Here is a 15,924-nt window from a genome sequence, read left to right as displayed (position 1 = left end):
CTCTTTTTTTTTCCTATGGGCGCGATGATCACTCACTCTCCGCGAACGCCACGATCGGAACTAGTGCCAGCTCAACCTGGACCGTACTAGCCGTGGCCAGGATCAATGAACCAAACACGCGAATGACCTCAGCCTGACTAAGGTATGAGGGCGAAGAGGACGACAACGACGACGACGGAACAGCTGTTGGATGCTGTGAGATGCCAGAGAGTGGAGTGGAACTCAAGGCACGCGACGTTAGTTCGAAAGAATGGCAAGAAACGGGTTGAAAACAGTTGGAGTTGGGTTGGTGGCACGCTTATGGAGTGTGCGCCCTCTGCTGCTGGAGTCTCTGGCGGTGATTTGATTACTGCGGGTGGTGGAGTTGGACTGGATGCTGTGGGAGAAAGAGAGTGCCCCCATCTGGTTGAAGGGAGAATGAGTGCGCTGTGAAATTAAGTGAGTGATATTGATGCGGGAGATTTGAATGAGGGTGAGAGTTTGAGAAAAGTAAACTATTTTTGTTTTTGGATGATTTGAGATTTGTTAAAATGATTACATGAAATGAAAATGTTGTGCAACAACTGTAATGAGGGTTCCTCATAAAAACATAAAAAAAGTTCAACAACTCAATGCAACAGATATACGATATTTCGAGTATTCTTTAATCAAGTACAGTCCAGACTCGATTATCCGAAGCCTCGATTATTCGAAGTATCGATTATCCAAATGTTTGTATGGGACTTCGGATAATCGAATCACGAACAAAACAAATTTGTTCTCGTAATTTTTCATTTTAATGTTTTTAACATAAAATTTCTACGACCCCATTTTAGTCAAATTTGAGCTGGTTGCATATTAAAAAATAAAATGCAATTTTTAAAATTGCATCACCGCCATTTTGGCCGCCATTTAAAAATTCTAAATCATTTTAGCGTAGTTTAAGGGTCAAACCTAAGCTCGACAATCAAAAATTAGACAACGAAAAAAAGTTTTTGAAATTTTTTTGAGGCCTTCGGATAATCGAGTCTGGACTTTTGTACGTTTTCGCAAATCGACTTTCCTTTGTATTTTATCTTAATTTGAATGATACTTCCTTCATAAGCGTGGTTCACGAATATACGAAAAAAGCGATTCAAACGGACTTACCTTCTTTTCTGTCTCCAAAAGCCTTGAAAATTTGAGCCCATTTGGTGATGGTTTAGTGATTCCAGGGTTGATTTTGTATTAGCTTTTGAATTATTTAATATGAAACATGATTGTTTTTTACACTTTTTCAGACAAATTCTTAAAACACAACCATTGAATTGAACATATCCTGAGAAAAAAATATGTATAAAAATGCTACAATTCCAAAGAAAAACTTAATAATCAATACACATTTCAAACCAGAACTGGAACAATATTTCAAAAGAAACCATTTTGCATTATAAGTTTTCTATGCAAGGCTCAATCAAATTTCGGGGCGAATCATTCAAAATGGACATGAGAATAAGCGAAAATTTAATTTTTGGATTTTCGGATTGTGTATTCGATAAAGTTAAATGATGATCATGTTATGATTAGGTTTTTTCAGAAAAAAATCTTTTTTTTTGACATTTAACATCTAGAAGTTAAATTCTCAAAATACGTATTTATTTTTTCGATTTTTTTATATGGGTAATTCTCTACCAACTCACACGAAATCGGAAAAAGTTGCCCTAACCCCTATTCGATATGCGTGAAACTTTGTCTTTAGGGGTAACTTTTGCTTCTGATCACGAACCCGAGGTCCGTTTTTTGATACATCGTGACGGAGGGGAGGTACGACCCCTTCCATTTTTGAACATGCGAAAAAAGAGGTGTTTTTCAATAATTTGCAGCCTGAAACGGTGATGAGATAGAAATTTGGTGTTAAAGGGACTTTTATGTAAAATTAGACGCCCGATTTGATGGCGTACTCAGAATTCCGGTAAAATGTATTTTTCATCGAAAAAAAAAAAAATTAAAAAATCTACCATTTTCCGTTACTCGATTGTAAAAATTTTTGGAACATGTCATTTTATGGGAAATTTAATGTACTTTTCGAGTCCACATTGACCTAGAAGGGTCATTTTTTCGTTTAGAACAAAATTTTTCATTTTTAAATTTCGTATTTTTTCTAATTTCGCAGGGTAATGTTTTAGAGTGTAACAAAGTTGTAGAGCAGTCAATTACAAAAATTTTGATATAGAAACATAAGGGGTTTGCTAATAAACATCACGAGTTATCGCGATTTTACGAAAAAAAAGTTTTGAAAGAGTTGGTCGTCATTGATCATGACCGTTCATGTTCACCCGCGACAGGCACGGACGACGAAACAAAGAGAAACGCAAAAAGTAACTTTTTCAAAACTTATTTTCGTAAAATCGCGATAACTCGTGATGTTTATAAGCAAACCACTTATGTTTGTAAATCATTTTTTTTGTAATTGTCTGTTCTACAACTTTGTACAACATTGTTACAATCCAAAAAATAACCCTTTAAAGTTTAAAAAACATGAAATTTTAAAATAACATTTTTTGTTGTAAATGAAAAAATTACCCTTCTGGGTCAATGTAGATTCGAAAAATACATTTAATATTCCCTTAAAATGACATGCTACTACCCTGACATTTTAAGTAGCATTTTTTCCCTTAAAATGACATGTTCCAAAATGTTGTACAGTCGAGTAATGGAAAATGGCAGAGTTTTTAAAAATTATTGGTGTTTTTTTCGATGAAAAATACGTTTTTTTGAATACTGAGTATGCCATCAAATCGGGCGTATAATTTTACATAAAAGTCCCTTTGACACCAAATTTCTATCTCATCACCGTTTCAGGCTGCAAATTATTGAAAAACACCTATTTTTTCGCATGTTCAAAAATTGAAGGGGTCGTACCGCCCCTCCGTCACGAGATATCAAAAAACGGACCTCAGATTCGTGATCAGGGACAAAAGTTACCCCTTAGGACAAAGTTTCACGCAAATCGAAGAGGGGTCGGGGCAACTTCTGTGTGAGTTGGCGGAGAATTACCCATTAGTATTTGTTCGAATAAAATTATTTTGAATTTAGAAGAACCAACACAATAAATGTTTATAATCAACTTTTTTAGTTCTTTCAAAACGGAGCGGTCGTGGCTGAATGGCAACGATAATCGCTTTATAAGCGAATCATCCTGGGTTCGATTCCCATCGGTTTTCAACGACAAAGTGCTATCCGCATTGAATTAGGAATTAGCGGAAAAAATGAAGCTCACGGCGGTGTTCGATTCCCTGTTGTTTGGATTGGCAAGCAAATTGCTTTCCACTTTACCGTGGAGCATTGGTAGCTTAATGAGGACTTAGAACTTAGACTGATAAAGTTGAATCCAAAAGTCGGACGTGAATACAAGTAGAATGCTAGTTGAATTTTAGAACTAAACAAACTAAACGTGGAGATTTTCCCTTATACTCTTAAAAAAGTGGAGCATCAACACTTCCCGTCTTCCGAATCCCTTTCATTGTCCCTGGTGCGTGGTGGAGATTAGAGCGGCCGGCAATGGACGGCTGCCACGGTGGCGAGAATCTGGTTTAGGTGGGATTCCTAGGCCACTTGGTCTTAGACAATCATCCAGTCTGCAATCCGCTTCAATCATCATCTCCTAGCGAAAGGAAGCGAATGATTTCAGCTCTTTTAAAAGGTTACTCATGATTAAATCGAATTTAATTTCAAATATAAAAGCGAAAATAAGGGTTCATTAGATGACACTGAAAGAAACTTATTTTTCGCCAAATGTTATATTGTCTAGCTAGGCTGTATCTTAGCAACCAGCACCATATTAGGAATATCTAAAAAGGAAAAATTCCGCAGTTTTTAGAAAATATTTTTTCCATGGTATTTTTGCTTATAAAATTTGGCTTCTTAATCTTATCATTTTCGATTATACTTTTTTTCAAAAAGTCATTACTCCAGTGCCAGATTTCTCACCATCCTTAACATTAGCGCAAAAGTCACCTTTGCCGAAGACATCTAATCGATCAGATAATCCCTTCTCAATGTGTACCGATAGAAATCCTGTAAGCAAATCAGCTAACTTTATGTTGTCGAATTTGTAAGCATTGAATTATTTCCAAAATTATTTCATTTTTTTCGATTTCGCTGTAAATGTTTTCAAAATCGACAACATTTTTGTTCAAAATCGTAAAAAAAAATCCTGACGATTTTGGCAACATTTCATGGTAAAACAAATCGACAACAAAGAGTCGAAGTTAAAAAAAGAGATCTATAGTGATTTGGAGTCTCTTGCAACTATTTCTATTTTCACTTACCCTTTGGTAACAGAAGGTTCTTTTTGAAGAAATAAACCGAAAACTTGGAGTGCAACGAATCGACTGAATACTATAAACTAAAAGAAGTGTTAATTCTGCAAACAAAGACAACAGGCTCCAAGAAGACGAAGTGAAATCATTTTTAGTGAGCTTAACGACCAGAACTTAAGCCAGAACGGAAATTAAAGCATTGATTTTTGAAGTTTCTTCATCAAATTGGATGGAAATAAAATCAAATCTTGAAACCTTGGAAAGAAATATGCTACTCCACTACAAATTTCAACCGGAACTCACTTGCTCGTTCCTTATCCTTTTCTACGTCCATGGGTGGTACCTCTTTTAGCAAAGACAAACAATCCTGGACCAGATTGCCGCGGTGTTATCAAAAAGCTCCCTAGTCCCACCCTTCAAAGCTCACTTACTTAGCCACCACCCTGGACGCGACCTGCTGATGCGCGCGGTAATTAAATTGCCTTTTTCAGGCTGCTGCTGCTGTTGCTGCTGGGGCCATTATCAACGCCATAGGTCCGTCCAATCCGAGGCACATGTGGCGTAATAAATCTAACGGCAAAAACAAAACCTGGAAGCAACAACAGTGCCAGCGGATTTTCTTTTTTCTTTCTTCAACTTCTTGAGGCGCATGATCCGAGAGGCGCATGACGAGGGGTGCGCCCTCTGGCTGAGCCGCGTAATTACGTGCACAATTGCATGTTATCGGCACTTAATAGAAACTTCTTTTCCCTTAATAGGTCCCTGACATTTTAAGTAGCATTTAGGCCTCGTAAAACACAATGTTATCGTGTTGCCGCGGTAGCTTTTAAGGTTATCGACGGTTGCGCGAGGCCACCACATTATGGGGGCTGCGCAGGCAAAATAACAGAAACAATCGTCCTGTGGTCCCCGCTGATTCATCGTCAGATTTCTCTTTTATTCACCCCTTCCCTCCCCTCCCTCTTTTTCTTCTATTTGCAGATTCTGAAACCGGTGGATTTCGTTCCGAATCGGTACGGCGATCGCTTCATCCCGCGCCGCTATGCCCAAACCAGTTCGAGCCGTTTCAGGGCGGAATGCAAAGCCGATAGAGACACCGATCTGATGCGTATGGTAATGGTTGACCCCCCGCACCGCCCTGACCTGCAGTTGCCTTTTCTATAGTCCGAGCCGCCACTGGCTGCACCAGTGGCCACGTGCGAGTTTCTGGGATTTGTCCGAAGGGGAGCGATTCTCTCTGAAAAGAAACTATTTACACAACTTTTTTTAAATAAATAGCAGATATTTCGCAAAATCCATTTCCTAGAGAATTGCTTTCCTCAACCCACCCATCTCTCTTTTCCCCAACACTATCACAAACTGCGTAATGGCAGCCGTTGATTTGCTTTCAGAAGGATCGGAAGGGCTACTGGAAGTCCCACTCGTTCGCGGCGGTCTTCAACGACGTGTTCCAGCTGCGCCCGGACGTGGACAAGATCCTGAGCTTTCACGACGCCACCAATCAACGGCGGTGCCACCAGCTGGAGATTAGGCGCCCGCTGGAGACGGTACTGGAACCGAGCTGGAAGAACCTGCAAAAGTTGGACTGGAGCTGCTGGCCGCGGGCGAAGCCGTTGGCGTTTGTAGAGTCCGTTCATGATCTGCCCCGGATTAAGATGGAGTACACGAACATCATCGATTGGTCCGCGAAGGGACAGATTGCGGCGATTTTCAGCAAGAAGTTGGTCATTTGGACACCGAACACAGAGGTTACTACCGGATTTTGTGCATTGAACACGACGGCGGTGGCGTTCAATCCGGCCGGGGACGTTTTGGTGGTGGCCAAGTTTACAATTTCTTGTCCGGTTCTGCGGTTGATGGAGAATTTTTACCCGAATGCGAAGGCGAATGTATCTAAGATGAAGATCTTTCACTACTTGGACACGGACATTAGCTGTTTGGCGTGGGACTGCACCGGGCAGTATTTGGCGTGTGGCCTCGGCAACGGCCAGATCATAATCGTTCGCGTGGCCGACTTTGAGCACCTGAACCAGAACGACGAAACGCGAACGCACAACTCGCGCATCTCGGCGCTCAAGTTCTCACCCGGCTCCAAGTATCTGGCCTCGTCGGATGAGTCCGGCCATCTGTACATCTGGGCCTGGAACAACTGCCAGCTGAGTCCGCTGACGGTTTGGATCACCGTCCAGGACGTGGCCCTGTTCGATTGGCACCCGTGGCGCGAAGACGAGATCATTATCGGTAAGATTGATTCTACGCGCGGGACTTGTTTTGCGAAGGGGTCATCCACAAACAACGAGGCAAAACTTGTTCCTTTTGATAGCTTCTTATTACTTCACCTTAGTTCGTACTCTACGGATGACCCCTCCATCGCCCTGCCGCGCTATCGCGAGCACCCCGATACTAAACGACCTTAACTTTATTAGCCGATTTGGAACCCGTTACGATCGCACTGTTTCACGTGCCCAGCCGCAACGTGCTCGCGTTCCATCGGCGGCGCAACGCGGACTGCATGATTACGGCCGTCTCGTTCAACAAGGTTTCCGGCGAGCTCGTGGTTTCCTTCTCGTATCCTAGTAAGTACTAATTAACGGTGATTAAAATTAAACGCTCTTCCCATGTCAACCCCCCCTTATCCGATCACTACCTGTCTGCACCACCCTAACCCATAACCCGCTATCAGTTGTGTGTGAGTGTGGAATTTGTTTGATCAGGAACGATAAGCTACGCGCCGCCTTGTGGCCAGTGATCGTCAACCGGACCTCATACTTACAATATTATGGATTGATTTGGAGTACACGAACACACACACACACTCACCGTATAATCAGTGAGTTAATGTTAATTATTTTACTGTAATTGCTAAACGCCCTTTTCCATTCGGGCTTGCACTCGGGTTGTAAATGAATTAAAAATGCATTACGTCTTTGATTGCTACACAACATGTACAGACCCGGCGCCCGGCGATGATGTTGGTTTTGATCTGATTAAGGGCGGCGCGCGCACAATCAATGTTGGGAGCAATAAATGAAAACGCGGCGAAGGGTGAACGAAACTAGTTGGACGAGATCACGGTTCTGGATCGTATCCGTCCGTCAGCAACGATCATACCGCGAGAGCTACCGGGGAAGAAAATGTAATTATTAATTAGATTGATTGGAGAGCAGGGTTGGGATCATGTAGAACAACGTAACAACGCAGCAATACAATAGCACAATTTAATTATTAACAAATCTTAAATAATTTTCGATTGTACTAGCCATAGTTCAATGGTTATAATTATTATTTTTGAAGTGTAGAACTATTTTTCTATAATTTGAAAAACAACCACGCAATCAAATTGATGTCATTCTGGAAAAAACAATAGGTCTGTTCCCGTACTGTTAAATTTATTTGGAATACTACAGATACTTCCAGACAGGCAAAAAGATTTATTTTCCCCAATGAGAAATCATCCCGGGAATTACTGAAACTTGACAAAAAAAATTTAAGGGTGATAACCGGTTTATTGACCGGCCACTGCCCTTGCAAATACCATTTATTTAATATGGGAAAAACTGCAGATTCAATATGTCGATTTTGTCAAATGGAAACTGAAACATCAGAGCACTTGCTATGCAATTGCGGTGCCTTGATTCAAAGTAGAATTTCAATTTTTGGGAAAGGGGTCTTACAGCCCTCCGATATAATTAGGTTCCGTCTCGGCAGGGTCCTAGACTTCATCAAAAAAGTCGACCCTAACTGGGACAAAACGCAGTAAACAGGAGCCGCCTATCACCGTTCCATGGTGCTGGGTCAACCTGATTTTGCCATAAAAAAATGAGTCATACCACAATATTCCTATAATTGGTCGCAGTGGTCATAAGGCTCTACAAAAAAAAAAAAAAAAAATTCCCGTACTGCAGAATTCTGCAATTCTGCACAAAAACGGCAGCAGAGCGTTCCCATACTTTTCTGAAACAAAAGTAACTTTTCTCTCAGGCAGAACTTCTGCAGTGAGAGAGGTAGAAGTTGCAGCAAAACCGTTCCCGTACTTTTCTGCAAGCTCTCTCTTCTCTTTCTTGTTGAAAAGTTACTGCAATTTGGTGTGATGGATGTTCAGTACACGCTTACATAAAATCTGCAAGTTGGGTGAAATTAAGCATTTTATTATAAGTTGTAATAAAAAATGTTTTTGAGTTATTTTTTTATGTCTAGTTTTATTGAGAACGATTTTTTATGTAAACGATTTCGGGCTTTGTTCATTTATGTAAATGATATAGCGATTTTTTTAGTGTTTATATTTTTACCTGATAAAAAATTGATAACTTAAGCCATAGTAAGTATTACAGCACGGCTAGTACCCCAACAAAAAATTCAGGAGTTTTTTTTTGAAATTGTCCAATAAACCAAATTTTCAGTTTTTGCTTTTTAAATGTTTTTAAAACCACCTTGAGTCAGGGGTATTAAAAAACACCCAAAAAGCAAAAATTGAAAATTTGGTTTATTTGTCCTTTTCAAAAAAAAAAACTCCAGAATTGTACTATTAAAACAAATTGCTTTTAAAAACTTTTAAAAGACTCATTTCTTTTGAGTTTGATCATTTCAAATAAATATTTGTTTATGAATAATTTTTGATCTTCACTTGTTTTTGAATATACCTCAGAGTATACTAAATATGTGTGTTAAATAACAGGTAAATTTAATTGGCAAATAATAAATTATACCTTTAACGGTGCTACCAATTTGTATACTTATATGAAAAATAAAGTTATTTGTCGAAATTAAAATTCTTAAATTTTTAAATTCTTAAATACTTAAATTCTTAAATTTTTAAATTCTTCAATTCTTAAATTTTTAAATATTCAAATTCTTAAATTCTTTAATTCTTGAACTTTTAATTTCTACGCCATCTTGAATCATAATAAACACACTTTTTTTAAGTCATATTTTAGGTTAGAAACTCAAATTTAGAGGATTTAGAGAATGAAAATTTTGACTGTTCCTATTTTATTTATTTTTTAGCTTTAAAAATTTTGATTTACAGAATTTTTCAATTTTACTTGTATTTTGTATTTCATGGTGTTTTTTTTTTATTTCTCAAATATCTGATTTAATGTTTTTTTTTTAGTTTTTATATTTTTGAGTGTGGATTTCTTAATTTCCAGACTGCTTAATTATTTTTTGAGTTTGTGATATTTTTTTTATTTGTCAATTTGATTTCGTCACCTTTGTTCTTTCATGTGATATCCAGTCATGATTTATTTATGTTATCCTGAATAATCTTTCAAACATTCTGCTATTAAACATGTATTTATGGTTCTATATAAAACCTTTTTTTTATCATATAATATTAAACGTACCTGCCTTTCTCATTTGTAAAATTGTTTACATAATATACAAAATTTGAGTTGTTTCTAATATTAATTTCTACCAAAGCATGATAAATTTCTAGTTACTTAAAAAATAATAGTTACATCCTTGATTTTTTAAATAAAATGTTGTGCTGCATAAACAATAATGTTCCAGTTCTAGAGGTAAACTTCTTTCAATTACTTTTTTTTGCCAACCATTTTTTTTTAAATATTTTGAAATAAAAAAAATACCCAATTTGAGTAAATCCACTCAACTGTGTACAATGTTGCAGAAAAATTACTGGAACGCGCTACCCAGGCAAAATTTTTGCCGCTTCTCTTCTTGCAGAACTTCTGCAAAAGAGAGAGATGAAGAGAGCGAGCTGAAAAGTACGGGAACGTGCTGCAAAAAAGTGACTTATGCTGGCTGCAAAATTCTGCAGAAGCTGCAGAAATTTTGTAATTCTGCATGTACGGGAATAGACCTAATGTCAAGAACTTTAAACAATTGGTAAAATTTTCTACGTCATTTTGTATAATTCTCTTCTTTCTGGCAAGTCAAATTAATCGGAAAATTTCCCGAAAAAAATGGCAAAAAATATTTATATATTCGATTGTGATTGAAATGTAAACAAAATTTTTAATACTTTTTATATTTCCCAAAAATCATATAACTATATCACACATTTAAGTAATTCTTATTTCCTAAATTAAATGTTTAGTGATATAGACTGAAATTTTCTAGAACTAGTTCTAGAACTTCCATGATTAAAGGGTGGATTTCTCTAAATTAATTATGCCAAAGCGTTTAGTTTGACTGTCTAAAACGTTCTGAATTTATTGTAATCTCACCTCACGCATGAGGTACTGAGGTTTTGCTTATTGAGCAATAATCGAGCTGCTTGCTTTAATCGCGGCGAGGTAAACGAAGTTTAGCATTGCTTGCAGTTTGGATAACTGTTGTCGGCTATGCTGACGGTATTGGTGGCGTTGATCAATTTTTCAGAAAGCAATTTCCGTAGCTGCTCCCTCACCAAGAAAGGATCGTCCCGATCCGTATCGATTTCATATAAGCTTCTTTGGTAATGTTTGAAACATTATAGTTTGTGCTGTTTTGTAAATCAGAGTTACAAATATTTGTAATTAACGATTACGTGATCCATAATTACATTTTCGTTTGTTACATTTGTGTAACTTTTAATTACAAATTGAGACTTGTAACAAACTATTATTTCATTGTAATGTATCTTCATAACAATTTCAAACACACTCGATAAAATAAAAAAAAATGCTACATAATTTAGAAATGGTTTTTTTACACACACACATACTAAAATATAAATTTTGAATCTTGTTTTTTTTTTGTCTGGTCATGCTAAGTTATTTATATGATTTTCAAAATGTTGATTTTGTATTCCATCACAAACACTAACTTGTTTTATAAAATTATGAAAAGTATTCTAGAATATTGAATTTAGATTTCCCTATGAGGTACTGATGTTTTGCTTATTGTGCATTAATCGAGCTACTTGCTTTAACCGTGGCGAGGTAAACGAAGTTTAGCTTTGTTCGCAGTTTGGATAACTGCTGCCGGTTGTGCTGACGATGTTGGTGACGTGACGATCATTTATACGGAAAGTAATTTTCGTAACTTATTTACAGCCTATGAAGTTTTTGCATGTTTTTACAGCCACTTTTTTTTTATTTTTTGGCTTGTTTTTCACATTTTCTACTGTAGAATGAAACCGTTATCATTTAAATTGTTCGAAAATGCGTAAAGACATATTCTGGGACAATACAAAAATTACTGCATACTCATAAAGAAAATAAATGAAGAAAAATGACAGTAAAAAACACTGCCAAAGTTGATCCCAAAAAAATACATAGTCAAATTTACATAAAACAAGTCAAAATTTCAAATTTTCTTAAAGATTTTTTTTTACACAGTTCTTCTTTCCAATGCTTTTTGAAAATCCTAAATTGGTTGAAAATTTGTACCATGGTGAATTTTAAGGTCAAATCCCGCCTAAAGGCGGGATTGGGTTGTAGAGGGTTAAATTCCAGCGCAATGATTCATTTCTCATAAATGACCGATTCTTCGGCTCAAAAAATTCTCAAGATTTTTTCAGCGTTTTGGCTGTAGTGGCACAATTAAAGAAGAAACCCCCCCAATGTTATTACATATTTGAAAAGATAATTGATTTTCCAACATAGAAATGACATGCATAATGAACAATATTATACCTGTGCTTCTCCTGAAATAAAAATGTAGCGTGACGGGACAACATCGTAAAACTGGAATTTTAAAGCACACCAAAAAAATCGGTACAGTTTTGCCAGATTGATTTTTTAAAACTTTTGCTCTTCTACACATTATCACAAATTGAAAAATGAATCTTTTGCTCCTTGAACTGAAAGATTTGGTTGAGATTTGAGTTTTTGCCAGCCATTTCTTTTCGTGACGGGACAACGAAAGGAGCAGATTTATGAAAAACTCCTCTCCCATTCAATGACTTGCAGACCTTATTTGGTCAATATTTTTGGCATTTCAGATAAGAAAACGCATTTTAAGTACATTGCAATTATTAGATCATAATTAAAATGAAATTTTTCATATAAAAAATCACATTCAAAATTGAAAAAAGTGACATTTTGGTGTAGCTTCGCTAAGAATCGGTCAAATAATGTATAAGAATAATAAAAATATCATATTTCCGGACCTAACCGTTTAGTGATAAAGAGGGGAATTTTTGTCGTGTCCTAAACTAACGCTATAGATCTACGCATAATTTTCTCAGGACATTTTTGGACGACTTTTGACTTTTTATCATTTAAAAGTTCTAGCTGTTTGAAAAAAAGTCAGAAAATGAACTTCCTTCAATCTTGTATGCAAAGAATCGGTATCCCGTTATTTTTCCAAATGACTCAACAACATCCTGACATGCTCAAACGCGGTATCCAATATCGGAAGCTGACCCGATAAAACATTGTCTGATATGCCAGAAAGCAGCAAATGCAAACAGAAGCCAGCAAAATTTACAAAAAACGCACAAACCACATTAGTCCATTTCCAATATGTATCACCAACGCAGCCCCCGTTCATTCCGAACGAAATGGATGATTTATCTCAACTTGTAGCCATAAATGTACCGACCGTGGACTTGTAACAACCGCTTTCCTTCCTTCCATTTCCCCGACAGACGGCAAGGCTCCGGACATGCTGGTGCTGGCCTCGATGGACCGCGTGGTGGACGTAATGGTGAGTCACGAGGACGTCGTAGGTCATCTCTTCTGGAGCCCGGACGGTCGGCAGCTCGGTAAGTTCCACACACACACACATTACACACAGTTATTTGGCAGATTCCTATCGTGCTGTTTGCATTCACTTTCAGCAAGTGCCGGCTACGACGAAGCGCTGACCATTTGGAATTTCTTCGGGACTCCGCCCAGCAACCCCGGCAAGCCCGGCAGCACTAGCGGTAAGTCGCAGGCCACGGCCTCGACCGTTGCCTACCACCAGCTGCAGCACCACCAACAGCAGCAGCAGCAGCAGCAACAACAACAGCAGCAACAGCAATCGCAGCGCAATCGCAACAAGGTCCCGATAGGAGTCTTCGATTACACTTACCTCTACAAACCGATGCGTTAGACTTTGTTGATTAAGGAGCATCGTATGGGAAAAGGCAACAACAACTGCAATGGGATCCATTTGCTGGCAAGGTGCTCGTCCAGTTGTTTGTTTGGTGTTCTCTTTCTCTCTGTGAGATATGACACGCTACAAGCTATGACCCGCCCAGAAGCATGGCAGTGTGATCGTTGGAAGTTCCTGGCTAGTTTACGTTCAATTTTAATATCTTTTATTTGGGTGTTCAATATTACTTGGATATTATGTAAAAATGTTCAAATTTGTAATGAGCTTATTTTATCATGATTATTAAAAAGTTCAACATTTTATACTTTAGAGCGAGCTCATTTCAGCTCTTTCAGGGAAAGCGACAAATCAAATTTGAACCACCCTACTGCCAACCTATAGTGACGCTAAACGGTCACCGAAAACGAAAAAAACGAAACTATTGGCACTACGCCCCCCGGGGCATGGCCTTCCTCTAACGTGGGATTTCTGCTCCAGCGCCTCTGACGAGACAGGAGAAACCGGGACCGACGTTTTACTTCACCATCCGATAGAAGCTCAGTGGATAAGGCGGGAATCGAACCCGCGTCTCATAGCATCATCGGGATCGGCAGCCGAAGCCGCTACCCCTGCGCCACGAGACCACCATCATCGCTGAATATCTTGCCCCGTTCCGTACGGCACCCACCCAGAAGACATCCGGACAGGATCGTCCCCTAATATAAGCAGTCCCAAGACGACTGAAGTTTTCTACAACTAGACTAGCCTCGTCCACGAAGGGTGGCGAAAGTTTGATGTGAAACACAGGCGAAGGTAATTAAATTAAAAGCATAAATTCTAATTGAAAGCCACCCACGTGCGCTCACTCGCGCGATCAGGAGAGAGATATTGCACTCCATGCAGTGGATTCGAATTCGAAAACTAAAGAGACTGTTGTTGTACTTCTCAGCAGCTTTGAGAAAGGATGGTGGAAAGAAGAAACATAATTTACATACAAATGATGTAAAGGCTGCAAATTTTACACAATTGCATATAGTTTTTACCTAGCGTATCCAGCTTCTTGTAGCTGCTGCAGTTGGATATCGAAGTCTGTACCGTGTGTTTAGAGGAGTTTCAGGTCGAGTTGGGGCGTGTTGAGTCCGTTGATGAGAATGATGACACGGGCATAGACAAATGGAAAAGGTAAAGTCGTGAAATGTTTCACACAGCTTTCCACCTTTTAGTGAGCTTTAAAGTTTATGTGTTATTATTAATCATCTAGCCAACAATGAATTCACTACTCTACCCTCGATATCATCTTGATCCAGCCCTCCCCAGCACAAGACTTGTCATTTCCATCCAGCCAGAGTAATGGCATTACAACTTTCGCATGCAATTTATGCTGCATATTCACATTTTAACCCCACGTCACCGACCGCCATCGGATTCATAAATGCATTAAACATGAGGAATTAGCTGAAGGAATTAATCATATCAAAATCATCTACTGTCACTGACCAGCCAGCCAGGCATGCACGCTGCAGTTCAGCGCCTGAAACTCGGACTTTTAATGGGAGCCGCAACCGCTGGCCCACCACATTCATTTATGCAAATAGTCCACCTCCAGGCGGTTTAGTTGCACTCTCCTATGATAACTTGTGTTTATGTTGCATGTTTGACGAAGGTGGTGTAAATTGCTTATTGTTGTTTGTTTTTGATGCATTTATTTGATCAAATTCCCAAAATGCCACCCAAATTTCATGCAAGATTGTTGCACTTCGAAGCAACATTCCAATCCAAACAAAAGGCCCCTTTCTGCGCATACAAAATTGTTGATAGAGCGTAAAATTTCGAATTGTTTTCATGTTTTTACACAGCTCACCGGGCAGAAACACCCCTCTTTGCCAAGGCTGGGATGGACCGCGAAAGGATGGACCCCGTACTGGACGCCTGCAGCCTTCCGCAGGTCACGATATTGACCTACCGATTCAGTTTATCTGCGCGCCATTTTCCGGCTCATGCCTTCCTCGCTTTAATGCTGGTTGAGAGGAGAGGGTAAAAAGCCTTCTTTAGTGCTCTGTTTTTGTGGGAGGGAAAACGGGGTGAAATAAAGTAATGTAAAAATTGAAAATTGATTTGGATATAACTTAATTTAAAATTGTATGTCGAAATGGTCAAACAATGTTCAAAAACCATTGTCTTGATTTATGTTCAAGGCGTTTGAAAGTCATTCCACGTCAAACAGGAAAAATTCTCCGATTTGACTCAAATTTGGAGTGGAGGTTCTTAGACCCATATTTTTAGTTTTGCGATTAGGGTGCTCCTATTCGAAATAGGATGGTCCAAAAGTTGCGTCTTTCAATTACGAAAATTTTGGTACCCATACATGTGTAGGCAATCAATGAAATTTTAAAGTTATCACAGTTTTAGTGAAAAAAGTAGATTTTTACCCGTTTTCGTCATTTGCCCGTTTTTGCGCGTGGCGCGTCGAAAAATCCAGTTTTAATATTTAAAAAAAAAATATCTCCGATTCGTGTTAATGGATGTTAGCTATTTTTGGATGTGGTCTGTAAAATATTACAAGGAATCAGGGAAAAATATTTTCAGTTATGTGGTCCCGAGATCTTCAAATTAGCAAATGAAATTTTATTTGGACCTTTTCAAATATTCAGCTAGCTTTTTCAAACCCTTCACATATTTT

General features: G+C 38.5%; 1 protein-coding gene across 2 annotated transcripts in view; it reads left to right on the top strand.

The window, feature by feature from the left end:
• The window catches only part of LOC6051795 (protein cortex), a 108,427-nt gene extending 95,083 nt beyond the window's left edge, over positions 1-13,344 (top strand). The window contains exons 2-6 of one of the 2 annotated variants that reach the window (XM_038257558.1): positions 5,262-5,393; positions 5,675-6,521; positions 6,707-6,856; positions 12,814-12,930; positions 13,006-13,344. In XM_038257558.1, coding sequence (XP_038113486.1) covers positions 5,262-5,393; positions 5,675-6,521; positions 6,707-6,856; positions 12,814-12,930; positions 13,006-13,262 — 1,503 coding nt within the window. In that variant the 3' untranslated portion in view covers positions 13,263-13,344. Of the gene's footprint in view, positions 1-5,261; positions 5,394-5,671; positions 6,522-6,706; positions 6,857-12,813; positions 12,931-13,005 lie in introns of both variants that reach the window. The other variant, XM_038257557.1, reaches the window with a different exon arrangement.
• The last annotated feature ends 2,580 nt before the right edge of the window (positions 13,345-15,924 follow it).

The sequence above is a fragment of the Culex quinquefasciatus genome, chromosome 2, assembly GCF_015732765.1.
Source record: "Culex quinquefasciatus strain JHB chromosome 2, VPISU_Cqui_1.0_pri_paternal, whole genome shotgun sequence".
In the NCBI taxonomy this organism is placed as follows: Eukaryota; Metazoa; Arthropoda; class Insecta; order Diptera; family Culicidae; genus Culex; species Culex quinquefasciatus.
This window is presented reverse-complemented; position numbering and strand designations above follow the sequence as displayed.